At 46.0% G+C, this 26854-nt stretch overlaps 1 protein-coding gene across 2 annotated transcripts in view; it reads right to left on the bottom strand.

The window, feature by feature from the left end:
• Positions 1-26854, bottom strand: part of PRKCB (protein kinase C beta) — a 385173-nt gene that overhangs the window by 176361 nt on the left and 181958 nt on the right. For both annotated transcript variants that reach the window (XM_012464746.2, XM_012464745.2), the window contains exons 4-5: positions 15763-15874; positions 12488-12616 (exon numbers count right to left, since the gene is read on the bottom strand). In XM_012464746.2, the coding sequence (XP_012320169.1) occupies positions 12488-12616; positions 15763-15874 (241 nt within the window). The remainder of the gene's footprint in view (positions 1-12487; positions 12617-15762; positions 15875-26854) is intronic.

Below are 26854 nucleotides of genomic sequence, written 5' to 3'. Positions count from 1 at the left end.
CCAAAATACCCAGACAGGGCCTGGGCCCAGCTCTGCTCAAGCTGAGAACCACCCAGCAACCCTCCTCAAGCAACCAACATCCCGTCATTGGCGTTATCCATTCTTTTTTTTCTGCTACTGTTGTTGAGACCATTTATTTCTATTCATTTTTCCTGTTTGGAGATTTTTCAGTTTTTATTTTTCAAAAATTGCAAAAGTGATATGTATTTCAATCAACCAGAGAAACACGTAAAAAAACTATAAAGATACAACACAATCCCTCTCCCCTCCACAGCCTCTCCATTCCCAATCCTGCTGTGATCCCAATGTTTACAGCCTAGCTGGTAACCTTCCACACCTTTCTTCACACATAGGTTATAAAATATACAAACAAAACTGCACACATAGGAGGTGTCTGTTGCTGTTGCTTATTTCTTCAAAATGAGATCATATTAAATATATTTTTATGCAACCTAACCCTTTCACTCTAGTTCAAGGACTGCCAAATGTTTTCAGCAAAAGCCAGAGAACAAATATTTTACATTTGGCAGACTGTATAAGCTTTGTCACAACTACGCAGTGAACTCTGCCATTGTATCACAAGAGCAGCCACAGACAATATGTAAATGAATGGGTGTGGCTGTGTTCCAATAAAACTTTATTTATAAAAAGTAGGCAGCAGGCCAGTTTGTCAACCTCTGCTTCAGACCAAAATCTGTGGCAAAAATTTTAATTATTTAGAATTTTTATCACAAACTTCTAAATAATAAAAATATGGGAAGTATAATATACCTACAGAAAAGTATATAAATCATAATTTTACAGCTTGAATTCTCACAAAGGGAATTCACCTATCTAACCAGTTCCCATATCAAAAATTAGAACATCACTAGCTAACAGAAGCCCCACATACTCATTCTCTCATTTTAATTTAATGTTTTGTTTATTCATTTATTTGAGACAGTGACTTACTCTGTCATCCAGGCTGTAGACCTGATCTCTGTTCCCTGCAAACTCCATCTCCAGGGTTCAAGTGATTCTTGTGCCTTACCCTCCAGAGCAGCTGGGATTACAGGCATGCACCACCACGCCCAGCTAATTTTTTGTACTTTTTTAGTAGAGATGGGGTTTCACCATATCGGCCAGACTGGTCTGAAACTCCTGGTCTCAAGTGATCCACCCTCCTCAGCCTTCCAAAGTGCTGTGATTACAGGCATGAGCTACCACGCCCGGCCTAATTCAATGTTTTCAACAACTGCCTAATACCACAGAAAATGGGTACCCCTTCATGAAGCTGATGTTTTCCTTGCAATCTCAAAGAAAATATCAATAAACATGCTTGTTCTAGACCTTATTTCTTTGCATGCTGATGTTTCATCTTAATAGAATAGATTTCCTAAAGGAAAACATGAGAGTCAACATGTTCATATGTATACATATTTTAATAGACATTGCTGGACCACTGTCCCCAAAGGCAGCCACAAGTCACAGCCCTGCAGATCCCGGCAGTGCCCACTTCAATGCAATTCCTTAGACACTTGGGAGCAATGACTGCACCCAGCACATCCTGAGGGCCTCAGACGTTGGCCTGGCCTTGATAATTCTCATGAGATGTAAATGATCAGGGAAGAAGAGAAGGAATATGGAATATAGCAAGACGTCAGCTTCCCTACATCTCCTCAGGTCCAGTATCCCAGAACTTCAGTGCCCGAGACACTCGCCTCAACCTAACAAGCTAATAGACTTTGAAGAAAGGATGGGCAAGAGACCCTTGCCCTGGCCTCAGGGGTTTGCAGACAACTATCCGTAATATACTGAGAAAGATGGTAGATGTTCCATAGACAGATATGTGATTTCACCGAACTTCATTACAACAATACTAAAAAAAAAAAAAAAGCAAAATAAAGCAGGTGTGTCGAGTTTTTAAAGACAATTTACTCTTCAATGAATACGTAACAAAATACTTTAAGCAAGAATTTCCAATTTTCAAATTTCCTTCTTTACTGCATTATAACTCCTCAAAAACAAACAAACAAAAAATTGAACAACTGTTAAGTATGATGTAATCTAAGGGATCTTAGGTGTAGTGGGCATCCCAATTGCCAGAGCCCATGGGTATGCATGGGGTGTGTGGGGACATGCATGTTTGCCCGCAGAAGGGCATTTCTCTGGTTCATAGCTTCTCTTGGATCCTCAACAGCAGCTGTGACATTAAAAAAGAGAATTAATTTGATAAGAGTTAGAATGACAGAGTCATATATATTTGTCAAAACTTAACCATTGTACTCTTAAGACATCACCAGGCACAGTGGCTCACATCTGTGCCAGCACTTTGGGAGACCTAAGCGGGAGGATTGCTTGAACCATGGAATTTAAGATCAGCTTGGGCAACATGGCCAAACCCTGTCTCTACAAAAACTACGAAAATTGGTCGAGTGTGGCGGCTCATGCCTGTTGTACAAGCTACTGTGTAGGCTGAGGTGAGAGAATCAATTGAGCCTGGGAGGTCGAGGTTGCAATGAGCCACCATCACACCACTATACTCCAGTCTGTCTCAGAACAAAAAAAAAAAAAAAAAAAAGATTTGTGCGTATCATTGTATGTACATTTCACCTCAAAAGTAAAAAAAAAAATGTAAATAAATTTTGAATTCTATTGATAATGGGCATGCTGAAGTATTTAGTGGAAATTGAATTGACGTCTGCAGTTTACTTTGAAATGTGTCAAAAATAAGAGTGAAGGATGGAGAGTGAGATGGATGGAAATGTGATTAAGCAAGGGTGGAAAACGTTAACTATAGAATGTAGGTGGTGGATAAATGAGTGCTCACTGTAAAATTCTTTCAACTTTGCTATGCTGAAAATTTTTCAAAATAAAGCCTTGGGGAAAAATTACAAACTACTAATGTAAAAGGGAGAGGAGATCCACCAGAGCTGGGTCCTCTCCCCAGTCCCTGTGTGACATGGAGAAGTAACCCTTACTCTGGGCCTCAGTGAGCCCAGCTGGTCTCTGCTACACCTTCCATCATGAACAATGACAGTGCCGTGGTTTTACAAACCGGGGCATGTCTTGGGAGAGCCTCTGGGGAGGAATGACTTCGAAGGCAGAGACTGCCCCCTAGTGGGCCTTCGCAGCCTAGTTTATAATCATTTTCTGTCTATAATCATTTTCTGTCTGTAACCGTGGCATGGCTAGGCAATATTACACAAACTCCCACGACACAAGTTTACCTATATAACAAACCTACACATGTACCCCCAAACTTCAAATAAAAGTTAAACAAAAAATAAATATTAAGCTATCTGGATTGTTTTCTTGTTTACATGTTTACATTGCCCTTTTTTTTTTTTTTTTTTTTGAGACAGGGTCTTGTTCTGTCACCCAGGCTGGAGTGCAATGGCACGATCTTGGCTCACTGCACCCTCCACCTCCCGGGTTCAAGTGATTCTCCTGCCTCAGCCTCTTGAGTAGGTGGGATTATAGGCGTTCACCACCACACCTGGCTAATTTTTCTATTTTTAGTAGAGACAGGGTTTCGCCATGTTGGCCAGACTGGTCTCAAACTCTTGACTTTAGGTGATTCATCCGCCTTGGCCTCCCCAAGTGCTGGCATTACAGGCATGAGCCACTGTGTCTGGCCTCAATTCTCTTTCTCTTTCAAGCTCAGAGGAAGTCTTGGGTCATTCTGACTCTGTTCCCAATTCCCAAACTCTTAAAGGGCTACAGAGAAGATCACATTAAAGAAAGGATTTGTGAACACAGCATATCTTGAAAAAGTCTTGAAAGGCAGTGACTTAACCTGAAAGAAGATTCTCCATGAATAATAAAAGGAAGAAAGATGAGCAAATATTCCAAGGGTCCCAGGGAATTGGCAAGACCCCAGGTGTGACATCTGTCCAGGCAACAGGCTTTTCTTGTCTCCTGTTGAATCCCAAGGGTCTAGAATATGTTTGAAAAACAGTAGAAGCTTGACAAATATTGTTGAATGAATTAATGACTGGGAGAGCAAGTGAATAAATTCTGGAGGAGCTTACATCCCTGTGGGAAGGGAGTCACCACAGTCAACAGGTAATGGTTCCCCACGAGCCCTCTCCAGTCATGGTATCCATGATTCTGCGAAACGTGTTCCCTCTGCCAGGAATGTAGCATCATGGTAAGACCATGGGCCATGAAGCCAGGCAGTCTGGGCTCCAATCTGAGACACACCACTCACTCACTGTGTGACTTCTGGCACATTGCTTACCTGACGCTGTGCCTCAGTTTCTTCACATGCAAAGTAAGGCCAATAGTACCTACAGCAGAGGATTGCTGGGAAGATTAATTTGTTGGTCTATGTAAAGCACCTAGCATGGGGTAAGTGCTCAGGAAACAAAGCTCGTATTATATTTCTTTTTTGCCCAGACACAAAAATTGCCACATCAAATGATTCTCACACTACAGACAGATTCGACTCAGCCATGGTTTCCTTCTAGAAGCTTCAGGCGCCCCTCTGTGTGCTCCCACAGCACCATCACACTACCGGTCACACTGCAACATAATTATCTATGTCTATCTCTCCCTCTAGGCTCTGAGTTCTCTGAGAGCAGAGACTAGATTTCATTCATCACTGGATCCAAGCTGGTGCTCAGGCCCTTACTGAATGAATGAATGAATGAAGGAACACCTAGAGAGTCCATCTTACCTTCCTACCTATAACATGCCATCTTTCTCACACTGTAGACACATAATCACTCCAAACTACCTCCACCTCCCTCCTTAGCCCTCAGGTATGGCATATACCCAAGATTGCCCTCTGGTCTTCTGGCCTTGTTTTGCCATATTGGCTTTAGAAGGAAGATAGCCAAGTAGAATACCCAGATGAAGGCCCTCATGGATTTTCTTGTACTCTTTCCACCTAGTTAGAGTCTTCATAATGGCAAACACCTTCTTTACCTTGAAATGGTTCTTTTGTTTTTTGTTTTTTGAGACAGGGTCTCACTCCATCACCCAGGCTGGAGTGCAATGATGCTATCATGGCTCACTGCAGCTTCCATCTCCAGAGCCCAAGTGATCCTCCCACCTCAGCCTCCCAAGTGTCTGGGACTACAGGCATGCACCATCATATCTGGCTAATTTTTTTATTTTTTATAGAGATGGGGTCTCACTATGTTGCCCAAGCTGATCTCAAACTCCTGGGCTCAAGTGATCCTCCTGCCTTGGCCTCCCAAAGTGCTGGAATTACAGGGATGAACCACTGTGCCCAGCCTTGCAACAGTTCTTTAAATAAGAGGGTCTTCTACAAACCTTCAACATCAGATTCCTTTTTCCTGAGAGTGCTTCTAGAACCTCTTTTGCAATCTCCCATACAGGTAGATGGGACCTTTAATTTTTCTCAGTAGTCTGTTTTTGAGATTGAGGCTCATTCACTTTGTCTCCCAGGCTGGAGTGCAGTTGTGCAATCTTGGTTTACTGTCACCTCCACCTCCTGGGTTCAAGCAATTCTCCTGCCTCAGCCTCCCGAGTAGCTGAGATTACAGGTTCGTACCACCATACCCGACTAATTTTTGTATTTTTAGTAGAGACAGGGTTTCACCATGTTGGCCAGGCTGGTCTTGAACTCCTGACCTCAAGTGATCCACCCACCTTGGCCTCCCAAAGTGCTGGGATTGCCAGTGTGAGCCACCATACCTGGCCTCTTTGGTATTCTTTTTCTTTTTCTGTATACACAACATAATGGTAAGAATATTGAATGGGAGTTCCAAAGAGAAACATGTTACAGTATGACATGTTATAGGATGACATGTCAACAACAACAAAAAAAAAGTTCACTCTGCTTTCTTTAAGAATGGTCCCAATTTTTGGGAGAGAGATATGAGGATGGACATGACTAAGCATTTGGAGATGGCTGTAATGTAGATGGGAGTATAAATAATGGATGTCAGTTGTTACATTGATAGGTATATATTGAATTGAAAAAGGGTTGAATAAGATATTGTTGGCCAGGTGTGGTGGCTCACACCTATAATACCAGCACTTTGGGAGGCCAAGGTGATTACGAGTTCAGGAGATTGAGACCATCCTGGCTAACATGGTGAAACCCCATCTCTACTAAAAATACAAAAAAAAAAAAAAAAAAAAATAGACGGGTGTGGTGGCACGCACCTGTAGTCTCAGCTACTCAGGAGACTGAGGCAGGAGAATCACTTGAATCCAACAGCGGGAGCCTGCAGTAAGCCGATTGTGCCACTGCACTCCAGCCTGGGTGACAGAGCAAGACTCTGTCTCAAAAAAAAGGATATTGTTCCATGTATGAACACGCAGGCTTCATAAACCTTGGGAGCATTTTACGCTCTGATCTGGACATTGCAGTGCCTGATCTCATAACACCTTTGGGCATCATGACGTCAATATGGTTTCCTGGGGTACTACAGGTCCCACTGCTTTGTGTCTTTTCTACATTGTCCAGAGAACAAGGGTGGTCATGACTCCAACAAGTGGGTCTCAGTCCCAGTAACACTTGCTGTTGACCTTGGACCTGATACTTAAGGTTTTCTGTGTGTTGTGTTCTACCTCCCATGAGAATAACAGTATAAATTGGATAATCTGCTGACCTTCAGCACCTGAGTTCAGGAGGCACTGATCTGGGGACCATCTGTGAAAGCTTTGTATCTATCAACAAGATCCTCCAGGGGTTTCTCACTCATACATACAGTCATTAAGTCCACAAATATTTAGTGATGCCCACCTTGCTAGGTGCTAGGGGTAGAGTGGCAAGACACAGTCCTTCCCTCATGGAGCTAATGCCTTGTGCGCAATGCAGACACTAATCAAACCCAACATAAAATCGCCCCTTTCCCAAGGCCAAGCCGAGGTTACTGTGTCGACAAAAGGAAGAAGTCAGAGGAAGCTTTTCAGATGGTGAAAATGAGCTGAGATCAAGAGGAAGACTTAACTGCTAGAAAAAGAGAAGATGGCAATGGCAAACATTCTAAAGAGAGAACAGAACACACAGGTGTCCTATGGTGTGTGGCAGGCTAGAGAGGACCAAGGATTGAAAGAAAGGGAAGGAGACAGAGAATAAAGAATGAGACGACCATATTAGATTTAGTCTGCTATAAAGACAATGGGAAACCATTGATGGGTTTTTAAAAGGAGGAGAACTAATCAGATTCAGTCTCATCTTGACCTGACAAAACACTAAGAACGGACATATGAGCTCAATTTCAGTAGCCGGACGAGTCAGAAAACCTTTCACCTCTAGAGATGCTGAGATTTCCAAAGAGCATATGACACTCAGGACGAACGGCAGTGTCCTGGGCTGGTGGTCAGTGGAAAAGCCTAATACTGACTACGATTCTTGGGTCTGGATGAGGTGGGGCCATTCAACAGACACCACAAGGCCACTTCTAGCCTGGCACTACTGGGAAGGATCCCACGCAACCTTTAGCGTTTTCTCCTCTCGATCTGTCTGGCCAAGATCAAGGAGGAGGGGGCTAGAGTCCCAGCAATGAAACCAGGAAGACAGTCAGGAGATCAAGGGAAACTTGAGTGTCCTGGATGCTGTTGGACCCTGCCCAGCTCCCCTCCACACTGGCCAATGCACCCAACTCCCGGCTGCTGTGTGTAATGGCTGTTAATGGCTTACAGTTATCTCCATGTCCAGATAACTGCCCTCAACTGCACAGAAGCCTCCTCACCTGGGAGGTTACTCTACCTTCCCACCTTCATCCCCAGCAGCCTACAGCAGTGACTGCCTATATTAGTCAGCTCAGGCCATCATACCATAGACTGGGTGGCTTAAACAACATTCATTCATTTATTCATTCATTCGTTCATTCATTTGTGTTTGCAGTTCTGGAGCCTGGGATGTCCAAGATCCAGGGACCAGCAGCTTCAATTCCTGGTAAGGACTCACTTCCTGGCTTGCAGACAGCCACCTTCTTGCTGTATCCTTCCTTTGGCGGAGACAGAATAATATCTCTCTCTCTTCCTCTTCTTAGAAATCCACGAATCTCATCATGAGGGCCCCACCCTCATGACCTCATCTAACCCTAATTACCATCCAAAGGTACCATAGCTCTAAATACCATCACATTGGGGGTGGGGCCTTAAGATACAAATCTGGGGGAGACATAAGTCATCCCATATCACTGACTGACTTGGAGCATGACATACCAGTCCCCTTGCCCCAGTGTGGGACTGACTCTGTGATACAGTGCTTGGTGCAGAATTCCACCAGATACCAGGCTAAAGAAGGCTCCCAAGGAGATTACACACTTGCTGAGCTTTTTCCCTGCCCGAAGAAGGAAGCATGCTTCCTTCACTTCTCTTTTCCCACAAGCAGCCCAATAAATCACTGGATCAAGAATCTCCATCTTGGCTCTATTTTTACAGAACCCAGCCACAGTACCAGGGTTCTTTTCTATCATCAATCAATCAACAATCCCACGCTGAGTACAGACCGCCCAGCATGGTGTATGGGCAATCAAAGGGCATTGTGACATGGGGCCAGAGGCCCGGTGCTCACCCCTGCTCTGCATGTGACACTGGTCAAGGAGTTCAGCCTTGCTGAGACTTCGTTTTCCCTTTCTTATGGTGGCAACAACACGCCCTTCTTTAGCTAAGCCCAGTGTCAAAGCGAAAAGCACAAAGTACTATTAAACTTCTTTATAGATTTGCCTATTCTGAACATCCCAAAGAAATGAAATCCTACAATATGTGACCTTCTGTGCCTGACTTCTTTTACTTAACATATATTTTCAAGGTTTATCTATGCTGTAGCATGTATCAGTACTTCTTTTTTTTTTCTACAGAGTCTCACTCTGTCACCCAGGCTGGAGTGCAGTGGTGCAATCTTAGCTCACTGCAGCTGCTGCCTCCCAGGTTCAAGCGATTCTCATCCCTCAGCCTTCCAAGTAGCTGGGATTACAGGCACCCACCACCATGCCTGGCTAATTTTTGTATTTTTAATTGAGACAGGGTTTCACCCTGTTGGCCAGCTGGTCTTGAACTACTGACCTCAAGTGATCTGCCTGCCTCGGCCTCCCAAAGTGCTGGGATTATAGGCGTGAGCCACCGCGCCCGGCCAGTACTTCATTTTTTTGTGGCAGAATAATATTGCATTCTATGGACATACCACGATTTGTTCATCCATTCATCAGCTGATTGACATTTGGGTTGTTTCCACTTTTTAGCTATTATGAGTAATGCTGCTATGAACATTTTTGTTCCACTCTCTTGGGCGTGTATGTAGAGGTGGAATCGCTGGATCATATGATAACTCTGTCTAACCCCTCTCCTTTGTGTTGCCATGGCACCTTTATCATATATTAAAAACTTTATATGTGTGGATCTTTTAAAAAATACTGGTAGCTATTTAATTCATGCAATAAGAGCCCTAAGCATGCAGATATTCTGCCCCTGAATTTAAGGGGGCCCCAACTTCTGCCCCTCCCTCACCCTTCATTATGAGTTGAACTGTGTCCCCCAAAAAGATATGTCAAATTCTAACCCCAGTACCTGTGAATGCGATCTTATTTGGACTCAGGGATTTTGCAGATGTAATCAAGTTAGGATGGGATCACACTAGACAAGGGTGAGCCCTAATCCAGTGACTGCTGTCCTAATAAGAAGAGGAACTTTGGACACAGAGTCACATTGTGAAGAGTGCCTGGGATGATGGCAGCAGAGACTGAAGGGACGCATCTCCAAGCCAAAGAGCACCAAGGACTTCCAGCAACCACTGGCAGCCGGGACAGAGCCATGGAACAGACCTCTCAGAGCCCTCCAGAAGGGCTGGCCTCAGAACACTGAGAAAATAAACGTCTGGATTTTTTGTTTGTTTCTCAATACAGCCAGGGACTCTCTATATTGGCCAGGCTGGTCTTGAACTCCTAGTCTCAAGCCATCATCCTGACTTGGCCTCCCAAAGTGCTGGGATTACAGGTGTGAGGTCTTGTTTTTGTTTTTGTTTTTTGGGACAGAGTGTCGCTTTGTCACCCAGGCTGGAGAACAGTGGTGCAATCTCAGCTCACTGCAACCTCCGCCTCCCGGGCTCAAGTGATCCTCCTGCCTCAGCCTCCCGAGTAGCTGGGTTACAGGTGTGCACCATCACATCCAGCTAACTTTTTGTATTTTTAGGAGAGATGGGGTTTCGCCATGTTGCCCAGGCTGGTCTCCTGAGTTCAAGTGATCCATCCACATTGGTCTTCCAAAGTGCTGGGATTATAGGTGTGAGCCACCGTGCCTGGCCTTTGCTTTTTCTTTTTCTTTTTTTTTTTTTAATGTCTTGTCTTAAGCCACCCAGTTTGTGGTATTTTTTTATGGCAGCCATAGCAAACAGATATACCTCCTATAGGTGTGTGTACTGAGAATCAGGGGCTTGTGATCCAGGCTCTCAAACGTCACAGCGTATCTATGATTCAGGGGAAGACTTTGGCTTTGAACTTGAAGAAACATTGTACTGTACCACATCAGAACAAAGACTCCCTAAGGAATGCCTGTAAGAGGTACCCTAGCCAAACCACAAAAGGAATAAACATGGTGGGGACATAGAGAAACTAAACTAAGCTAAAAAGTAACCTAGTATATAGTACTTTTGAGTCAAACTGACCTGGGTGAGGAAGTGTGTTTTCTGATGGGTAGAATGATAATAACTTACCTCATCTGAGTTGCTGAAAAAATGTAAATCAGATACTGCCTGTAAGTGCTTCTCACAATGATTAACACATTTTAAAAACTCAGTACATGTTAGCTATTGTTTTATTATCATCGTGGATGGTGTGAACTCCTGGAGTATAACTCCTCTGAGGTTTGGCTTCTTTGTTCATAAAACAAGAATAATAGAAGGTCGGTTGCAGAGGCTCACAGCTGTAATCCCAGCACTTTGGGAGGCCGAGGCGGGTGGATCACTTGAGGTCAGGAGTTCTAGACCAGCCTGGCCAACATGGTGAAACCCCATTTCTATTAAAAATACAAATATTAGTCAGACGTGGTGGTGCATGCCTGTAATCTCAGCTACTCAGCAGGCTGAGGCAGGAGAATCGCTTGAACCCGGGAGGTAGAGGTTGCAGTGAGCTGAGATCGTGCCACTGCACTCCAGCCTGGGCGACAGATGAAGACTCCATCTCAAACAAGAATAATATAGATTTTGCAATGTTGTGAAGATTGAAAGAGATAACACGTAAGGTTTAGAGCACTGCACATCCCATGCGGTCCATAAATGTGGGCTGCCTGCAGTCACGCTTTGGAATGAGTGTAGTTTCCAGTGAGTGACACCAGAGGGAAGCAGAGTCTTATTTTTTTCTCTCCAGAGTCGGGAAACAGAGTGGGGAAAACGGGCTTTTCTTGAACCTGAAACTGCGGGATTTCCCCTGGGAACCCCAAGCATCCCACTGGGAGGCGGGCAACCACTTGGAGGAAAACCTAATACAGTTTCTAAAATCTCACTGTGCTTCACAAAATCTCAAGTCTAAAAGAATTATATTGTCCAGGGATAAGTATTTTTCAGCTTTTACACAGTTTACACAAAGTCCCTCCCCAACCCAGGGCTCAGAGCATCAGAGCTACTGAACCATTCTGAGGCCTCAGAAACAGATTAATTTTTCAAAACCAATCTCTTCCATCATCAATTTCCTGAGTTACCAACTCATAAACCCTTGTTTATATTCATTAGATACATAAAGTCCACAGGAGTTTGTCACCAGCCTTCGAGAAGGAATTCCTGCAACGTTTTAGCTCCACTGGCAGCCGGCTCAGTGCGTTTTTACTGGGACTTACAGCTGAGTATTCCTCAAGCCAGTGCAGCTGAGTTCCAATTTTGCTTGAACTTTCCATATCAGAGCCAAATATGTCTCTAATGCTCGGATACATGAGTGACAGCTCCCGCCCCCAGCCCCTCCTCTCACTGCATCTCCCAGAAGACTATATCATCCTGTTTTCTAATTATCATGAAATATTTTAGACATGCAGAAAGTGTAGAGAATAATATAACACGGACCAGCATAGCCACCGTCAGGTTCAAGAAAGAAATATTTCAAATATGTGGAAAGACCCTGAATTGCACCCCCTAACCCTCCTCCTTCCCAAAACATTATATTCTCCAAATTGGGTGTTCATCATCAAGACTCCATTTTTCCTGCTGGAAAAGTTTGGGGAAGAAGCAAACTTCCCTTCTCCGCTATCTGAGTTAAGAAAATGCAACTACCCACTCCAAAAAATTACTGTAAAAAAGAGTGGGAAATGAGAAGGAGAGAAGGGAAGCGGAAGATCCTGTGGAAGTTAAAAATCCAAGGAACTCAGACATCTCCTCTCTGAACCCAATTCAGCCTGGGTGCTGAAGAACACAGCTTTGAGGGTGTAGTTTCTAAGGACCCCCTTGTTGCAGGGAGCAGCTTTCATGCAGCGGGCAGAAGCAGTGCCACACCCCCTCCCTGCTCCCTGGACCGCCCTGCCCCTCCATCAGCCTCCCCTCCTCAATCACATGGGTTAAGCAAGGTCAGGAACGACTGGAGCCCCAAGGGCCACCTACCGAGGACAATGAGGATGTCCCTGTCGATGTGGGCCTGGATGTAGATGCGGCCGCGGCGCTCCGTGTGGTCCGTGCCACACAGGCTGGGGACGTTCATCACGCAGCGCTTGTGCACGTTCATCATGCAGGCTGTGAGGGCAGAGAGAGGGGATTCGGCTTAGGCTGGCTCAGGCTGGGGGCTGCAGACATCTGCCCCACCCTGGACCTCCAAGCCCTGCCTGTTCCCCTCCTTTGAGTCAGCTGAGACCTACGAGACTGGCCGAGATCAACGTGCCTGCCAGGATCTCATCAGGAGGGCTTCTCCAACTCTCCCCACTGAACCCTGATGGACAACGGAGGGGGAATTTGTCTGTTCCCCACCCAAGGCCAAGGGTGCAGCCTGAAGCAAGCACACCCCACATCCCTAGAGGCTCTGAAGCCAGAGTCACCAACTTCGATGCTCTCGGGCTGGCTGGTCACATGAGTGAGAAATCTAGAACAGTGGTGGGGACTTGGCCAAGCAGGGGACAGAGCAGCAACATTTCCCATTTCTCAACATAAGCAGGAATCTCGATGTGTACGTTGACATCTCTTGATTTTTAAATATTGACAGTTAATAGGTTGGGTTCCCTGGAAAGAGTCTGAGATGGGGATTTTTGAGCACAAGGTTTTTAGGGAGTGTTCTTGAAAGGAGAAATTGGCCTGCCACGTGGATGCCACCAAAGCTGATAGTAAGGAAAGCCCAGAGCTGAGATGACCCTTCAGAGCTGTTCCAAACTGAGACAAGAGGGCCGGGCATCCCAATCATCCAGGGGCCCTGGAAGGGGTATTACCTTGGGCAATTATGCAGGACGGGGCACCGCTGTGAACCCTCAGCTAGGGGATGGGGTGGGACCCTGAGGAGGGGGTCTGGGCTGACCGTAGTGTTCACCACAATTAACCACAAGGAAAAAAATTTAGAGCCTGAAATGTGCCTGCAAGCTGAATTTGGCCTGCTGCCATCTCCCATGTTACAGGTTAGATATCCACTCCCACTGTGCACTCCTCTGTAGAGTATCTGTGTCTATTTCAATGTGGTGGTGATTTCTCCTAGGTCCTGACCAATAATGCCCTGCTCCAGGAAGGTGTGCCAGGAAGCCAGGATTCTCCAGGGGGACACTAGTTCCAGTTGGAGAAGCCAGAAGGAGAGGCCGAGTCACCCCACAGGCCCCAATTTCAAGGGATCTGGGGGCAGGGGACCCTTCTCAGGCCACCCAAGTCCTAGGAGGCAGCAGGCCTATCATAAAAACTGTAAATGAGTAGTAGGGAGGGAAGGGAGAGCCCTCTGGGACTCGAGCACTAGCCTAAGCTCCCACCCACTGCTGTCTTTGAGGTAGGGGCATTGTCCCTACATTAGGGCCCCACGTGTGGTAAGAGGAGCTGCTGTCCTACAGGTGGAAGGTCACAGCCTCACTGTCCCCCTGTGGCTCTCGCCATGTCTCTGTGTCTGTCTGTCTCTGTCCCCATGTTGCTGTGTGTCTCTTGCCCCTGCTCTCCCACTTCTATGTGTGTGTCACTGCCTTGGCCGCGTCTGTGAATCAGTCTGTTCCACTCTCCACATTCGTCTCTGGCCTCTTTGTCTCCCCGCTTCTCTAGCTGTGTCTCTCTGCCTCGCTCCTCTGTGTCTCTCTGTGACTCTCCATGTGTGCTTCTGTCTCTGTCTCTGGTCTCTCCATCCCTACACCTCTGCATGAGGCTGTGTGATGGCATCACTCTCTCTGTGCCCATGCCAACCATTTTGTCTTTTCTTCTTCTTTGAGACACAGTCTCACTTTGCCACCCAGGCTGGAGTGTAGTGGCACAATCTCGGCTCACTGCAACCTCCACCTCCCAGGTTCAAACCATTCTCCTGCCTCAGCCTCTCAAGTAGCTGGGATTACAGGTGTGTGCCACCATGTCTGGCTAATTTTTGTATTTTAGTAAAGATGGGGTTTCACCATGTTGGCCAGACTCGTCTTGAAATCCTGCCCTCAGATGACTAGCCTGCCTCAGCCTCCCAAAGCGCTGGGGTTACAGGAGTGAACCACCGCACCTGGCTTTATCTGTTGGTCTGTCTGTCTCCCTGTCCCTCCTTCTAGCTGAGTCTCTCTGCAGCTTCCACAGCCCCCATTCCACCTTGTGTTAGGGCTGCATGTGTCCATCTTTTCCCTGCATCTGTCTCTATCCATGCATGTATGTTTCTCACTGTCTCTCTTGCTCTCAATCACCCTTCTTCATCCTCACACTTCTCTCTGTAACTCTCTGCCCTGTGAGTTTCTCCCTCTGTCCTCTGGGCCTCATGACCCCTGTGTCAGGAGTAGCACCAGCCTTGTGACCGCCCAGACTGCTACAGACCAATAGGCCTGTGGGAGCCACCAGCACCTCCAGCATCCCTGTAGCTTTGCGGTCATAGCTCTCAATGCCTGTCTGCTCCCCTGCCCCACAGGCCATCCAGGCCTTGGCCCCATAAAAAGGAGTCCTACTCCACCTGCCTTTCCCACCACATCCTGGCCAAAGAATCATGCTCTCTTTCCTCCTCCAGCACAAACTTGTGGGTGCTGCAGGGACAGCCTGCAGGTCTTCTCCATGCAAACAATGCATCAACCCCACATCTCAATGCTAAAAACAGCGGTGGTGGTGCATGGCTGCAGAAATGACCACAATTCGTTCATGTCTCTGGGTGTCAACAGCCATGGACTGTCCTTTTCCACACTGTGGCTGTGCATCTCACATGCCACTCGCTTTGACCAGTGGATCAGGAGCAAACAGACACAAGTAGAGACTTGAAGTGTCTGTCAACGGGACTTGCCCTCCTGAGGAACTCAGGACCCTGTGACCTCCGTGCATGCAAACCCAGGCTAGCCTACTGAGGAGCAAAGACACATGGCCTGGTCATCCCCATCACCCAGATGACAGCCAGCCATCCTGCCGAACATGTGGGTGAGGCCACCAAGGCCCAGACAGTGCCCAGCCCACATTCATCTGCTAATCCACCATGAAGCATGAGTTCATGCTTTACGAACATGCATGACATCGGCTGAGGCAAGCCCAGATTCAAAGGGCTGCCTTGCAGAGTCATGAGCTAAACAAATGTTTACTGTCTTAAGCCACAGTGTTTTGGGGTGGGAGGATCATTATGCAGCAATAGATGACTGGTACACCAGCCCCACCTAAAATAGGGAGACTGCATGGCAGACCTGGACCCCAAACCAAGAGGAAGAAGCCCTTCCCGTTGCTTCTGCCATCAGCAGATGCCCCCAGAGAGAAAAAGTACTTACTGTCACATTTCATCCCCTGGTGGATGAGTCCATACAGCAGCGACCCACAATGGTCACAAAACGTGGGGCTGGAGTACGTGTGGATCTTAAACTTGTGTTTGCTCCGGGGGTCCTGAAGCCAAAAGAAACAACAGAAGGAGCCAGCATCAGTGGAGCATGCAAGGCTGTGCCCTACGTCGAGAGGCACTGGAGGCGTCACCAAGAACTGAACTTGGTCCCCAGATGTCATTGTACCCATCGGGACCATCGCTGGAGCCCTGTGCCCAGATGTGGTGCTGGATAAATAGTTGTGGAAGGAAGGAAGGATGATGACAGCTGATTGCTCCACGGCAGCCCCAGGCACACGCACCCTGCCCGCAAACCCTCCATCTGGGAGTGCCTGGGAACCCAACCTATAGGCTCCTGCCTGCAGCAGGGACTCCAGAGATGGGAAAACAAAGCGACAGACACATCATCTAAACAGGCCTCCTGACTTTTCTTTCTCCCAAGCTTTATTCTCCAAGCATGCTTCTGCATGCATCAAAAACCCAAGTCTGGACATGAAACCTCCCTGATTAGAGACCACTGCCAGTCCCTCATCACTACAAAGTTCAAAGCCCAATGGACAGTCTGTAAGTTGTGGCAGAGACTGCTGGTTTCCCACCAATTACCATTCTTCCCTTTAGTAGCAGAACCCTTGAGTTTTAGCAGAGAGCATGGCAATCCAGATAGAGGCCACATTTCCCGGCATTTCTTGCAGCTTGGTGCGGCTACAGGCCTGAGTTCTGGCCAATGGGATGTGTGCGCTCCAGGGCCATTCCCTTCAAATGGAGATGCATACGTCTTTGCGCCTTTCCCTCTTCCCACTGGCTGGAAGATGGTGAGAACCAGAAGTGACTGCCCTGGACCCAAACTTGGAGCCACATGTGGAAAGGACAAAGCTACCCTACCGGCCTTGAATTTTGTCTCTTTGAGCTGACCCCTGAGAGAAAACCTAATTTCTGCCTTGTTTAAGTCACTATATTTTGGGAGCTATTTCTCACAGAAGCTTACATAATTGCCTAATCAATAAATATGCCCTTCATAGCCTGGTAGTGCAGTGCAGTGGTAAATGGTAGACTTGGATAAACTTCCTGGGCTCTAAGCTGTGTGATTTTCAGCAAATTATTTGATGGTTTTTTTGTTTCCTTTCATTTTTTAAGAGACAGGGTCTTGCTCTGTCACCCAGGCTGGAGAGCAGCAGCACAATTATATTTCACTGGAACCTCGACTTCCTGGGCTTAAGTGATTTTCCTGCCTCAGCTTCCTGGGTAGCTGGGACTACAGATGCATGCAAACATGCCCAGCTAATATTTTTTTTTCTTTTGAGATGAAGTTTTGCTCATGTCCCTCAAGCTGGAATGCAGTGGCACTATCTCAGCTCACTGCAATCTCTGCCTCCTGGGTTCAAATGATTCTCCTGTCTCAGCCTCCTGAGTAGCTGGGACTACAGGCACCTGCCACCACACCTGGCTAATTTTTTGTATTTTTAATAGAGATGGGGTTTCACCATGTTGGCCAGGCTGATCTCAAACTTCTGACCTCAGGTGATTCATCCTCTCTGGCCTCCCAAAGTGCTGGGATTACAGACATGAGCCACCATACACAGCTCACCCAGCTAAGTTTTTATTTTATTTTATTTTATTTTATTTTATTTTATTTTATTTTATTTTATTTTATTTTATTTTGTAGAGAGGGGATCTCATTATGTTGTCCAAGTTGGTCTTAAATTCCTGGCCTGAAATGAGAATCCTGCCTCAGCCTCCCAAATTGCTGGGACTACAGGTGCACACTACCATGCTCTACTAATTTCATCTTTTTGTGCTTCAGTTTCCCTATCTGTAAAATGTAATCATGCTGGTGTTCTCCTTGTAAGACTGTTGAAAAGCATAAATGAATGAACTTGTGTGGAGATCTTAGAACCACCCAGCACATAGCAAGCAGTATAAGCTTTTGCATGATTCTTATTACTACTTGGCCAAGGTGATCCCCAGCTAAGCCCCCTCCTCCCACCACCCACATGCACACTTACCACGTACATTCTCAGCACTCAGAGCTCACCCTCACTCCCAAACACGCCATGCCCTTTGTAAGCCTTTGGCTCTGCATTTCTCTTTCTTCTTCTTCAAGAGATTCTTTCCTCACAGAATCAGTTTTAGTTCAAGAGAACTCTTTCTGTAAAAGTTGCTTTCTTTGTTGGACATTGTGGGCCAAGCACAGTGTCTCACACCTGTAACCCCAGCACTTTGAGAGGCCAAGGTGGGAGGATTGTTTGAGTCCAGGAGTTCAAGACCAGCCTGGGCAACACAGTTAGACACCATTTCTACAAAAATAAAAAATTAGCCAGGTGTGGTGACACATGCCTGTAGTCCCAGCTACTTGGGAGGTTGGGGTGGGAAGGTCACTTGAGTCCAAGAATTTAAGGCTACAATGAGCTATGACTGCATCACTGTATTCCAGCCTGAGCAAGAGAGCAAGACCCTCTCTCTCTTAAGAAAAAAAAAAAAAAAGACATGGCAGAAGGTAATAACATGGGTGTTAGGTTCCGACCCAGGGCTGCACTGATATCCCAGCCTTTGGTACACGCTACCTGTTTCTTCCTTCATTCATTCCTCCATTCATATGTTTTTACTGATGCTGCCACAGATGCCTCCTTTAAAATTGCATTCTAGTAACAGTGACAGAAAATGAACATGTAAGCAAATAAGCAGGCACACGACATAGACACTCTTTTATGTGCTATTAATGTGATGAGTGTTTCTCCTAGGGAAATTGTTCTTTTCAAAATTTGAAAATAATTCCATACTGTATTAGTCTGCTTTCATACTGCTGCAAAGAACTGCCCAAGATTCAATAATTTACAAAGGAAAGAGATTTAATTGACAAACAGTTCAGCATGGCTGAGGAGGCCTCAAGAAACTTAAAATCATGGTGTAGTGTGAATGGAAATTAAGGCACTTCTTCACAAGGCAGCAAGTGCTGAGTGAAGGGGACAAGCCCCTTAGAAAACCATCAGATCGAGTGAGGACTCACTCACTGTCAGAGAACAGCATGGGGGAAACTGCTCCCAGGATTCAATTGCCTCCACCTGGTCTCTCCCTTGACATGTATGGATTTTGTTTTGTATCATTCTGTTTTGTTTTGTTGAGACAGGGTCTTGTTCTGTCGCCCATGCAATGGTGCGATCATAGCTCACTGCAACCTCTGCCTCCCAGGTTCAAGCGATCCTTCCACCTCAGCCTCTTGAGTGAAGGGGCTTAAGGCACATGACAGCATGCCTGGCTAATTTTTATTTTTTGTAGAGACAGGGTTTTTCCTATGTTGCCCAGGCTGGTCTCAAACTTCTGGGCTCAAGTGATCTGCCCGCCTCAGCCTCGCAAAGTACTAGGATTACAGGTGTGAACCACCACGCCCAGCCTCAACACATTGCTTGATGGCTGCATGTGTATGCTGGCTGTCTCATGTGTACTCTCTCCAATCTTCATGACATGACACGCAGAAGGTATCATTTGTTCCCATTTTAGCAACAATGAAACAGACCCTAACAACAGAGTAACTTCACCAAGGCCACTCAGGTGGATGCTTGCAGAGACGGGGTTCACACCAACTTTCTCTCCCTTCTCTCACTCCATTGACAACTCATCTTCATGTGCAGCTAAGATGGAGCTTTACTCATTCATTCATTCACCTAGCAAATATGTGCTGATGGCCAAGTTCTTCCTAGCCATTGAGGATACAGCTGTGAACAAAAGAGATTCTGCTGTTATGGAACTTGCATTCTAAATCCTCGCCATCGTAGCACTTAAACCACTGAATTGTGAATGCATGCTTCATTGCATTTCTTGCACACTTCACTGCATGCAATGTGAGGAAATCTGGCTATTATATTATACCCTCATGGTATAAACTGTACTTGGCATATAGAAGACGATCAAATAAACACTTAATAAGTGAGAGCTAACATTTATTGAACATTTACTCATGCCAGGAACTATTTTAAGGGATGTATCAGGCATTCATACATTTGATCCTCATAACAGCCCTATAAAGTACATACTATTTACTACCCCCATTTTACAGATGAGGAAACCAAAGGCTTAAGAGACAAAGTGCTTTTCCCAGGGCAAGCACAGCATTGCACCCAGTGGTCAATGGGTTGTTGTGACAGCTATAGGGCTACGATCACTGCTGTTGGCCGCTGCAAACCCCTGCACCATACATGTGCTATTTTAGGAAAATGACTTAGAAGGGACTGTGCAGCACAGATTAGAGCCAGTTGAGAGACAGGAAAACTAATCGGCAAGTTGCAGGGAAACGTTGACTTCTTGTGGTTTATTTAGAGGCTGTTGGGGGGCTCCTCTGACCTCATTCTCCTATCTCCGCTTTCATGAGGGATCATGAGGCACCAACTCCACCCACCCACTGCTACAATCTCTCAGACCAGACAAACCAGGTCATCCTCAATGGATTCTTCCCTCCTCCTTCCTGCTACCTGAGAGAGCTTAAAATAAAGCCACATTCCTACACCTGTGGTCCTCCTGACTCCCTCCATGACCCTCAAGGTGCATCTTTCAGGGTGCCTATCCATGTCTGCCCAGGTCCAATGCCATCTCTGAGACGGGCACCTCCCAAAAACCATGCTTGTACTTTGAGACATCCACATTCCCTAAACACAGCTGACCGGGGCCGAGGTGGACACTTGGCTCGAGGGTCACATATGCCGAGTGGCTAGGACACAGGTAATCAGTCCTGAGGCCAGCAGACATGCAGTTCCAGGGCTGAGAGTGCTAATTTTATTTTTGATTGACAAACCATAATCATATGCATTTATGGGGTACAATGTGATTGTTCTGATTGTTCTGAATATACACACACAATGTGGCATGATTAAATCAAGAAAATTAACATATCCATCACCTAACTTGCCGATCATTTTTTTTAGCATGAGACGTTTGAAATTTACTCTCTTAATTACTTTGAAATATACATTATTATTGACTAATGTCACCCTGCTGTGCAATACATCTCAAAGGCAAATCCTCCTGTCTATCTGAAATGTTGTACTCTTTGATCAGCAACTCACCACTTCCTTCCTACCCCTGCATCCTGCTGTCCCCCCAGCTTCTGGTAACCATCACTCTACTCTCTACTTCTGTGAGTTCAACTTCATTAGATTCCACATCTAAATGACATCACGCAGTCTGTCTTTCTGTGCCTGGCTTATTTCACTTAGCATAATGTCCTCCAGGTTCATCCACACTGTAGCAAATGACGGGTGGTGCTGATTTTTATAGTGAGCTCTAAGGAACCCAGAGAAACAAAGACAAAGATTACACGACCCCAGGGATGAAGCTCCTGGTTCTGGTCCCTGGGAGGGTCTGGCAACCTGCCTTCCGATTCCATCTTCCTCCCTGTGTCCTCTAAAATTTCTCCTTTGTGCTTCAGCCAATCCAGGTAGCCATGTTACCTGCAACCAGGGGTGAGCCAAGATATTTATAATTGCCTTGGCTCAGGGACTGCCCACAGACCAAATAGAATGGACAGCAGAGCCTGGCTGTGCTGGGAGTTAACGCTTTAGTTACCAGGTCATGGAGGGGGTGTGGCAGGAGCTGGTAGAGGCAGGTGTGGGTAAGTGGACGGTAGCGGGGAGAGGCTCAGAGGACCCAGTGACTATTTACCAATCAGTTTCAGAGTATTTCAGTATTTTCACAACTGGTACAGTAGTACCAGTGCATGCAGGTTAAATATCAGTCCTGCCTTTGACCAAAACACATTCCCTTCCTAGCCTTGAGGCTGAGAGTGTTGAGCAAGCCTGAGATGAGTCTGGGAATCCTCATGGCCTCTAAGCCATCATTCCCCCTATGGAATTTAGTTTTGATCCCATTCAAAGATGCAGCCTCCTGGCTGGGAACAGTGGCTCATGCCTGTAATCCCAGACAAGGTGGGAGGATCCCTTGAGCCCAGAAATTCAAAGCTGCAGTAAGCCATGATGGTGCCGCTGCACTCCAGTGACAGAGTAAAACTCTGACTCAAAAAAAAAAAAGACATAGCTTCCATCTCTGCCTTAATCCCTCCCCCAGTCTCATTTTACATCAGATCCTCGTGACCCAGGCCACACTGACTGGACCCCTCCAGGTCACCTGGAGCCTGTTTCATCCCTGGCCTGGGTCATCCTTCATGCCCAGAGGTCACAGTGTGGAACCCAGGAGCCATATCAAGCCTATAAAGAAGTTACAGTTGGCCAACATGGTGCTTCTTAGAAATTCAAATGAGTTTACTACATTTAAATCAGGAACTATCAGATTAAAACGTGAAATTCTGGTTCCTTTTGAGAAATCACTAGCTGTGACAACAAGGGACACTCATTTCTGTAGGCTGAGCGTGGTTCCTCCTTTAGATAGGTGATAAGCTTTCTAGTTTTCCATGGTCCCCACTCTTTCCTACTGTCTCACATCAGGCCTACTTCACTCTTTCCTTTTTCCTGCCTGGACCCTGTAGGAATTTGGATTTGAGACCTCTGCCAGACTCCCTATCCTCTTCCCAACAATGCTGGAATCCAACCCCATGTGAATGCAGGGAGTTCAGCTGATTCAGTGTCAAGTGCTCTCAAAAACAGGTTTAACAGTATTGCACTCCTGCCCCACCATCACCCCTCGAAGTCCGGGGCCCAAGTCATCTCTCCCATCCCTGGAAATCAGGTTTCCACAGGATCTTGGCACTATTCCTCTTCCCACTATTTCATGTTGCTGAGGCTCCAGCTCCACATACCTGGTACTAGGCAAGCTTGGATTTCCAAATTGCCTTCCATTTCCAATCCTCATTCAAGAGATTGCTGAATACAACAAAATAACCATCGACTGTGACTTTTACCACCACCATGAATTGAGCACATACTACCCGCCAAGCACTGTGCTGAGTCCTCTATGCCATGTCCCCAGATTCTCCTGACAGCCCAGTGGTGGAGGAGTTAGACTGTCATCCTGGTATTCCAAGTGAGAAAACTGAGACTTAGAGAAGTAACTTGCCCAAGGTTGCAAAGCAAGGACATGGGAGAGCCAGGACTAGAAGCCAAGTTTGTGAGACTCCAGAAATGCAGCCAGCCAAGTGGGAACACCTCAGTGTCCCCTTGCTGTCCTCTGCTCCTCAGCCTCTCCAGAGGGTCTCCTGCCTAACAGGGGGGTTACAGATGATAAACACTCTTCATCTCAGACAAATGCAGCACCAGCCAGTGACAGAGTACCTGGTCCCTGCCGCCCCAAAACCAGAGTCTTAAAGTGAACAAACATCCCCAGCACCAAAGACAGGCAGATCCTAGGTAATCACTTAACCCCAGACACAGGCAGCTAAGGGGAAGGAAGCACAAATGAGACAGATGGGGGTGTGGGGAGGGACGGAGGGAGGGAGGGAGAAAGGAAAGGGGAAAGCAGGAAGGGAGGGAGGAGGAAAGGAAAGAAAGGAGGGAGGGAGTGAGAGAAAGAGAAAAGAAAGAAAGAGAAAGAGAGAGAAAAGGAAGGAAGGGAGGGAGGAAGAAAGGAAAGGGGAAAGCAGGAAGGGAGGGAGGAAGAAGGGAAAGAAAGGAGGGAGGGAGTGAGAGAAAGAGAAAAGAAAGAAAAAAGAGAAAGAGAGAGAAAAGGAAGGAAGGGAGGGAGGAGGAAAGGAAAGAAAGGAGGGAGGGAGTGAGAGAAAGAGAAAAGAAAGAAAGAGAAAGAGAGAAAAGGAAGGGAGGGAGGGAGGAAGAAAGGAAAGGGGAAAGCAGGAAGGGAGGGAGGAAGAAGGGAAAGGAGGGAGGGAGTGAGAGAGAAAGAGAAAAGAAAGAAAGAGAAAGAGAGAGAGAGAGAAAAGGAAGGGAGGGAGGGAGGGAAGAAGAAAGGAAAGGGGAAAGCAGGAAGGGAGGGAGGAAGAAGGGAAAGAAAGGAGGGAGGGAGTGAGAGAGAAAGAGAAAAGAAAGAAAGAAAGAGAAAGAGAGAGAGAAAAGGAAGGGAGGGAGGAAGGACAGAAAGGAAGGAGGGAGGGAGAGAGAAAGAGAAAGAAAGAAAGAGGGAGGGAGGGAAAGAAAGAGAAAGGAAGAGAGGGAAAGAAAGAAAGAAAAGAGGGAGGGAAAGACAGAGGGGGAGAGAGGAAAAGAAAGAAAGAGAAAGGAAGGAAGGAAGGGAGGGAGGGAGGGAGGGAGGGAAAGAGGGCCGGCCTCTCTCAGTCCGAATGGGCTGTGCAGCTTTGTCCACGTGGACTGAAATCTGGCTGAGCCAAAGTAAAACTGCAGGAATAAGGAAGCTGAAATGAAGCACACGCAGAGAAAACAAGCTAACAAAAACTGTCCACAGAGGAGAAAGGAAAAGCAAATTGCAAAGTCAGACCGTGTCATCCCTGGGCATTTGCAAGCTCTGAAAGCTCCTGAGGGTCTATTCCCCATGGGGTAGGTAGGCAAGGTTAAACTGAAGGTCCCAGTTGGAAATACACTCAGAACAGAGGGAAATTAACAAACACAGGCTCCAGAGTTAGCTGTGTGACCTCAGGCAAGTGACTTAACCTCCCTGAGTCTCTGGTTCCTCAGCCATAAAATGGGTCTAGTAACAGTAGCCATTTTATAGACAGTGTGATGACAAAACCCCAAGCACAGTGTCCTGCACACAGGACACACCACCTCTCTATTTTATTATTCCCAAGAGAAAAAATCATCATGGAAATATTTCTCTAATTTCAATCAGGAATTGCCATGACTTTGTATGCCTGCATTCAACTGATAACATTATTAGGTTGGTGCAAAAGTCATTGTGGTTTTTACCATTGAAAGTAATGGCAAAAACCGCAAGGACTTTTGCACCAACATAATATTTACTTGACACTTTTCTTCAACTAGGTACTGCCGTTTTCGTTTAAATAAACCTATTTTTAAAAATGAAACTAAGAGTGTGAACTCAAGGGTTCAATGTGCAAACTGTCTTTTCTAATGCACCTTAAAACGAAGTAGACAAAATTTTTAAATGAAAATTTTAAATGTTCATCCCAACAGTTTCTGTTGAAAAGTGGTGGAGAAACAGATGCACATATTCCTGGTCGGTGGGCCAATTGGTGTTATCCTGTCGGGGCAATTTGGCACTATCTATCCAAAGTATACACGCCTTTTAAAAATTACAAATTCTTTTTCCCTTTGACTTGATCACGTTGGACAAAGGTGAAATAACCTGGATACACAGGAAATAATAGATGTATACAGTTATTCACTGAACCCCCGTTTAGAGTAGCATAAGCTTTAAACAAGCTCAGTATCATTGGGAAGAGGTTGCTTAAAAAAATCATAGTGTAGCCACATAACAGAAGACTACTCAGGTATAAAGAACAATGAGGAAATTCTCTGCATTAATATGGAAAAAAATCTCAAGTTTTTTTTTTTTCTTTTTTTTTTTTTAGACAAGGCCTCACTTTGTCACCCAGGCTGGAGTGCAGTGGCGCAATCTCGGCTCACTGCAGCCTCAACCTCCTAGGCGCAAGCGATCCTCCTGCCTCAGCCCCACAAGTGGCTGGGACTACAGATGGGCACGACCATGCCCAGCTACTTTTTTGTAGAGACAGGGTTTCACCATATTAGCCAGGTTGGTCTCCTGAGCTCAAGCTCAAGCGATCTGCCTGCCTTGGCCTCCCAAAGTGCTAGGATTGCAGGCATGAGACCGCACCTGACCAAAGTTGTATTTTTTAAGTGAAACAAACAAAAAAATCAAGGTGCTGAAGTGTGTATATTGCATGGTACCTTTTGTGTGTGAGAGAAAGGGGGCTGTGATAGGAAAGTATATATCCTTTCTTTTTAAAATTATTTTTAGAGACTAGATTGACCATATTGCCCAGGCTGGTACACTGTGGCAAGATCATAGCTCACTGGAGCCTCAAACTTCTGGGCTCAAGTGATCCTCCTGCCTGAGCCTCCTGAGTAACTGGAGAAAGTAGACTCTTAATTACGCCTGTGGCAGGATACATACACACATACACACACACATACACACACACACACACATACACAAAACAAAAACAAAACGAAACAAAAAACTAGTACAAGTGTTTATGGAGGCAAGAGAGAACAAAGTAGGCAGAGAGTTAAAATTTCTCAGCACAGACTTTTCTATACTTTTGATGTAAAGTAGACTATTTTAGGGTTTATCTGGGTACTACAAAAAATCTCACCTCTTGTACTACTGCCCTGAATAACACATCAGAACTGCCATGCCCACAACTGCAAACAGAAGGCCAGAAATTTGCAAAAGACAAAAAAAGTAGGGAAGACTTCATTGAGACTGGGTAGACTGAGATTTTGTGAGCATGAAAAGTGGAGAATGTAAGAAGTTGTAATTACACACGCATGGCACAACTGAAAAGGGGACACTATAATTTGGTGATGATCTTTCATTTTGTTCCCGGAGAGGGGAATGAATAGAGCCAATAACGCCATGTAAACATCCATGGGCTTGGTGGTGATTTGCTTCAGTGGCCTGATATGCCCCGCCCTCTTCTAACCCCACCCCCTTTGGCGAATGCGTAATTATTCCATTTGAAGGATAAGCTATTGTGTAAAGTTTGGCAGAATTTAAAATACGATTTCCTAGGTTAAGATCTGCACTGCAGTCCATGTCAATATTAGGGGTGAACTGATAGCCACATTTAAGCTTAACTCTTGGCTCTTCCAGTTACTAACTTTTTGACTCTGGGGAAAGTTACTTAACTCTTTTAAGTTTTCGTTTCCTTGTGTGAAAACTGGAATAATAATAATGCTTAATTCCTAGGTTAATGAGCGAGAGTTCAGTGAGATACTGCATGGAAGCTGCATAAAGTTGCTGTTGAAGACGAACATTTAAGAAATGTGGCCGGGCGCGGTGGCTCACGCCTATAATCCCAGCACTTTGAGAGGCCAAGGTGGGTGGATCACCTGAGGTTGGGAGTTCGAGACTAGCCTGACCAACAGGGAGAAACCCCTTCTCCACTAAAAATGTAAAATTAGTTGGGCATGGTGGCACATGCCTGTAATCCCAGCTACTCAGGAGACTGAGGCAGGAGAATCAATTGAACCCGGGAGGTGGACGTTGTGGTG

The sequence above is a fragment of the Aotus nancymaae genome, unplaced genomic scaffold (genome assembly GCF_030222135.1).
Source record: "Aotus nancymaae isolate 86718 unplaced genomic scaffold, 86718_ANA_hifiasm-v0.15.2.pri h1tg000049l, whole genome shotgun sequence".
In the NCBI taxonomy this organism is placed as follows: Eukaryota; Metazoa; Chordata; class Mammalia; order Primates; family Aotidae; genus Aotus; species Aotus nancymaae.
This window is presented reverse-complemented; position numbering and strand designations above follow the sequence as displayed.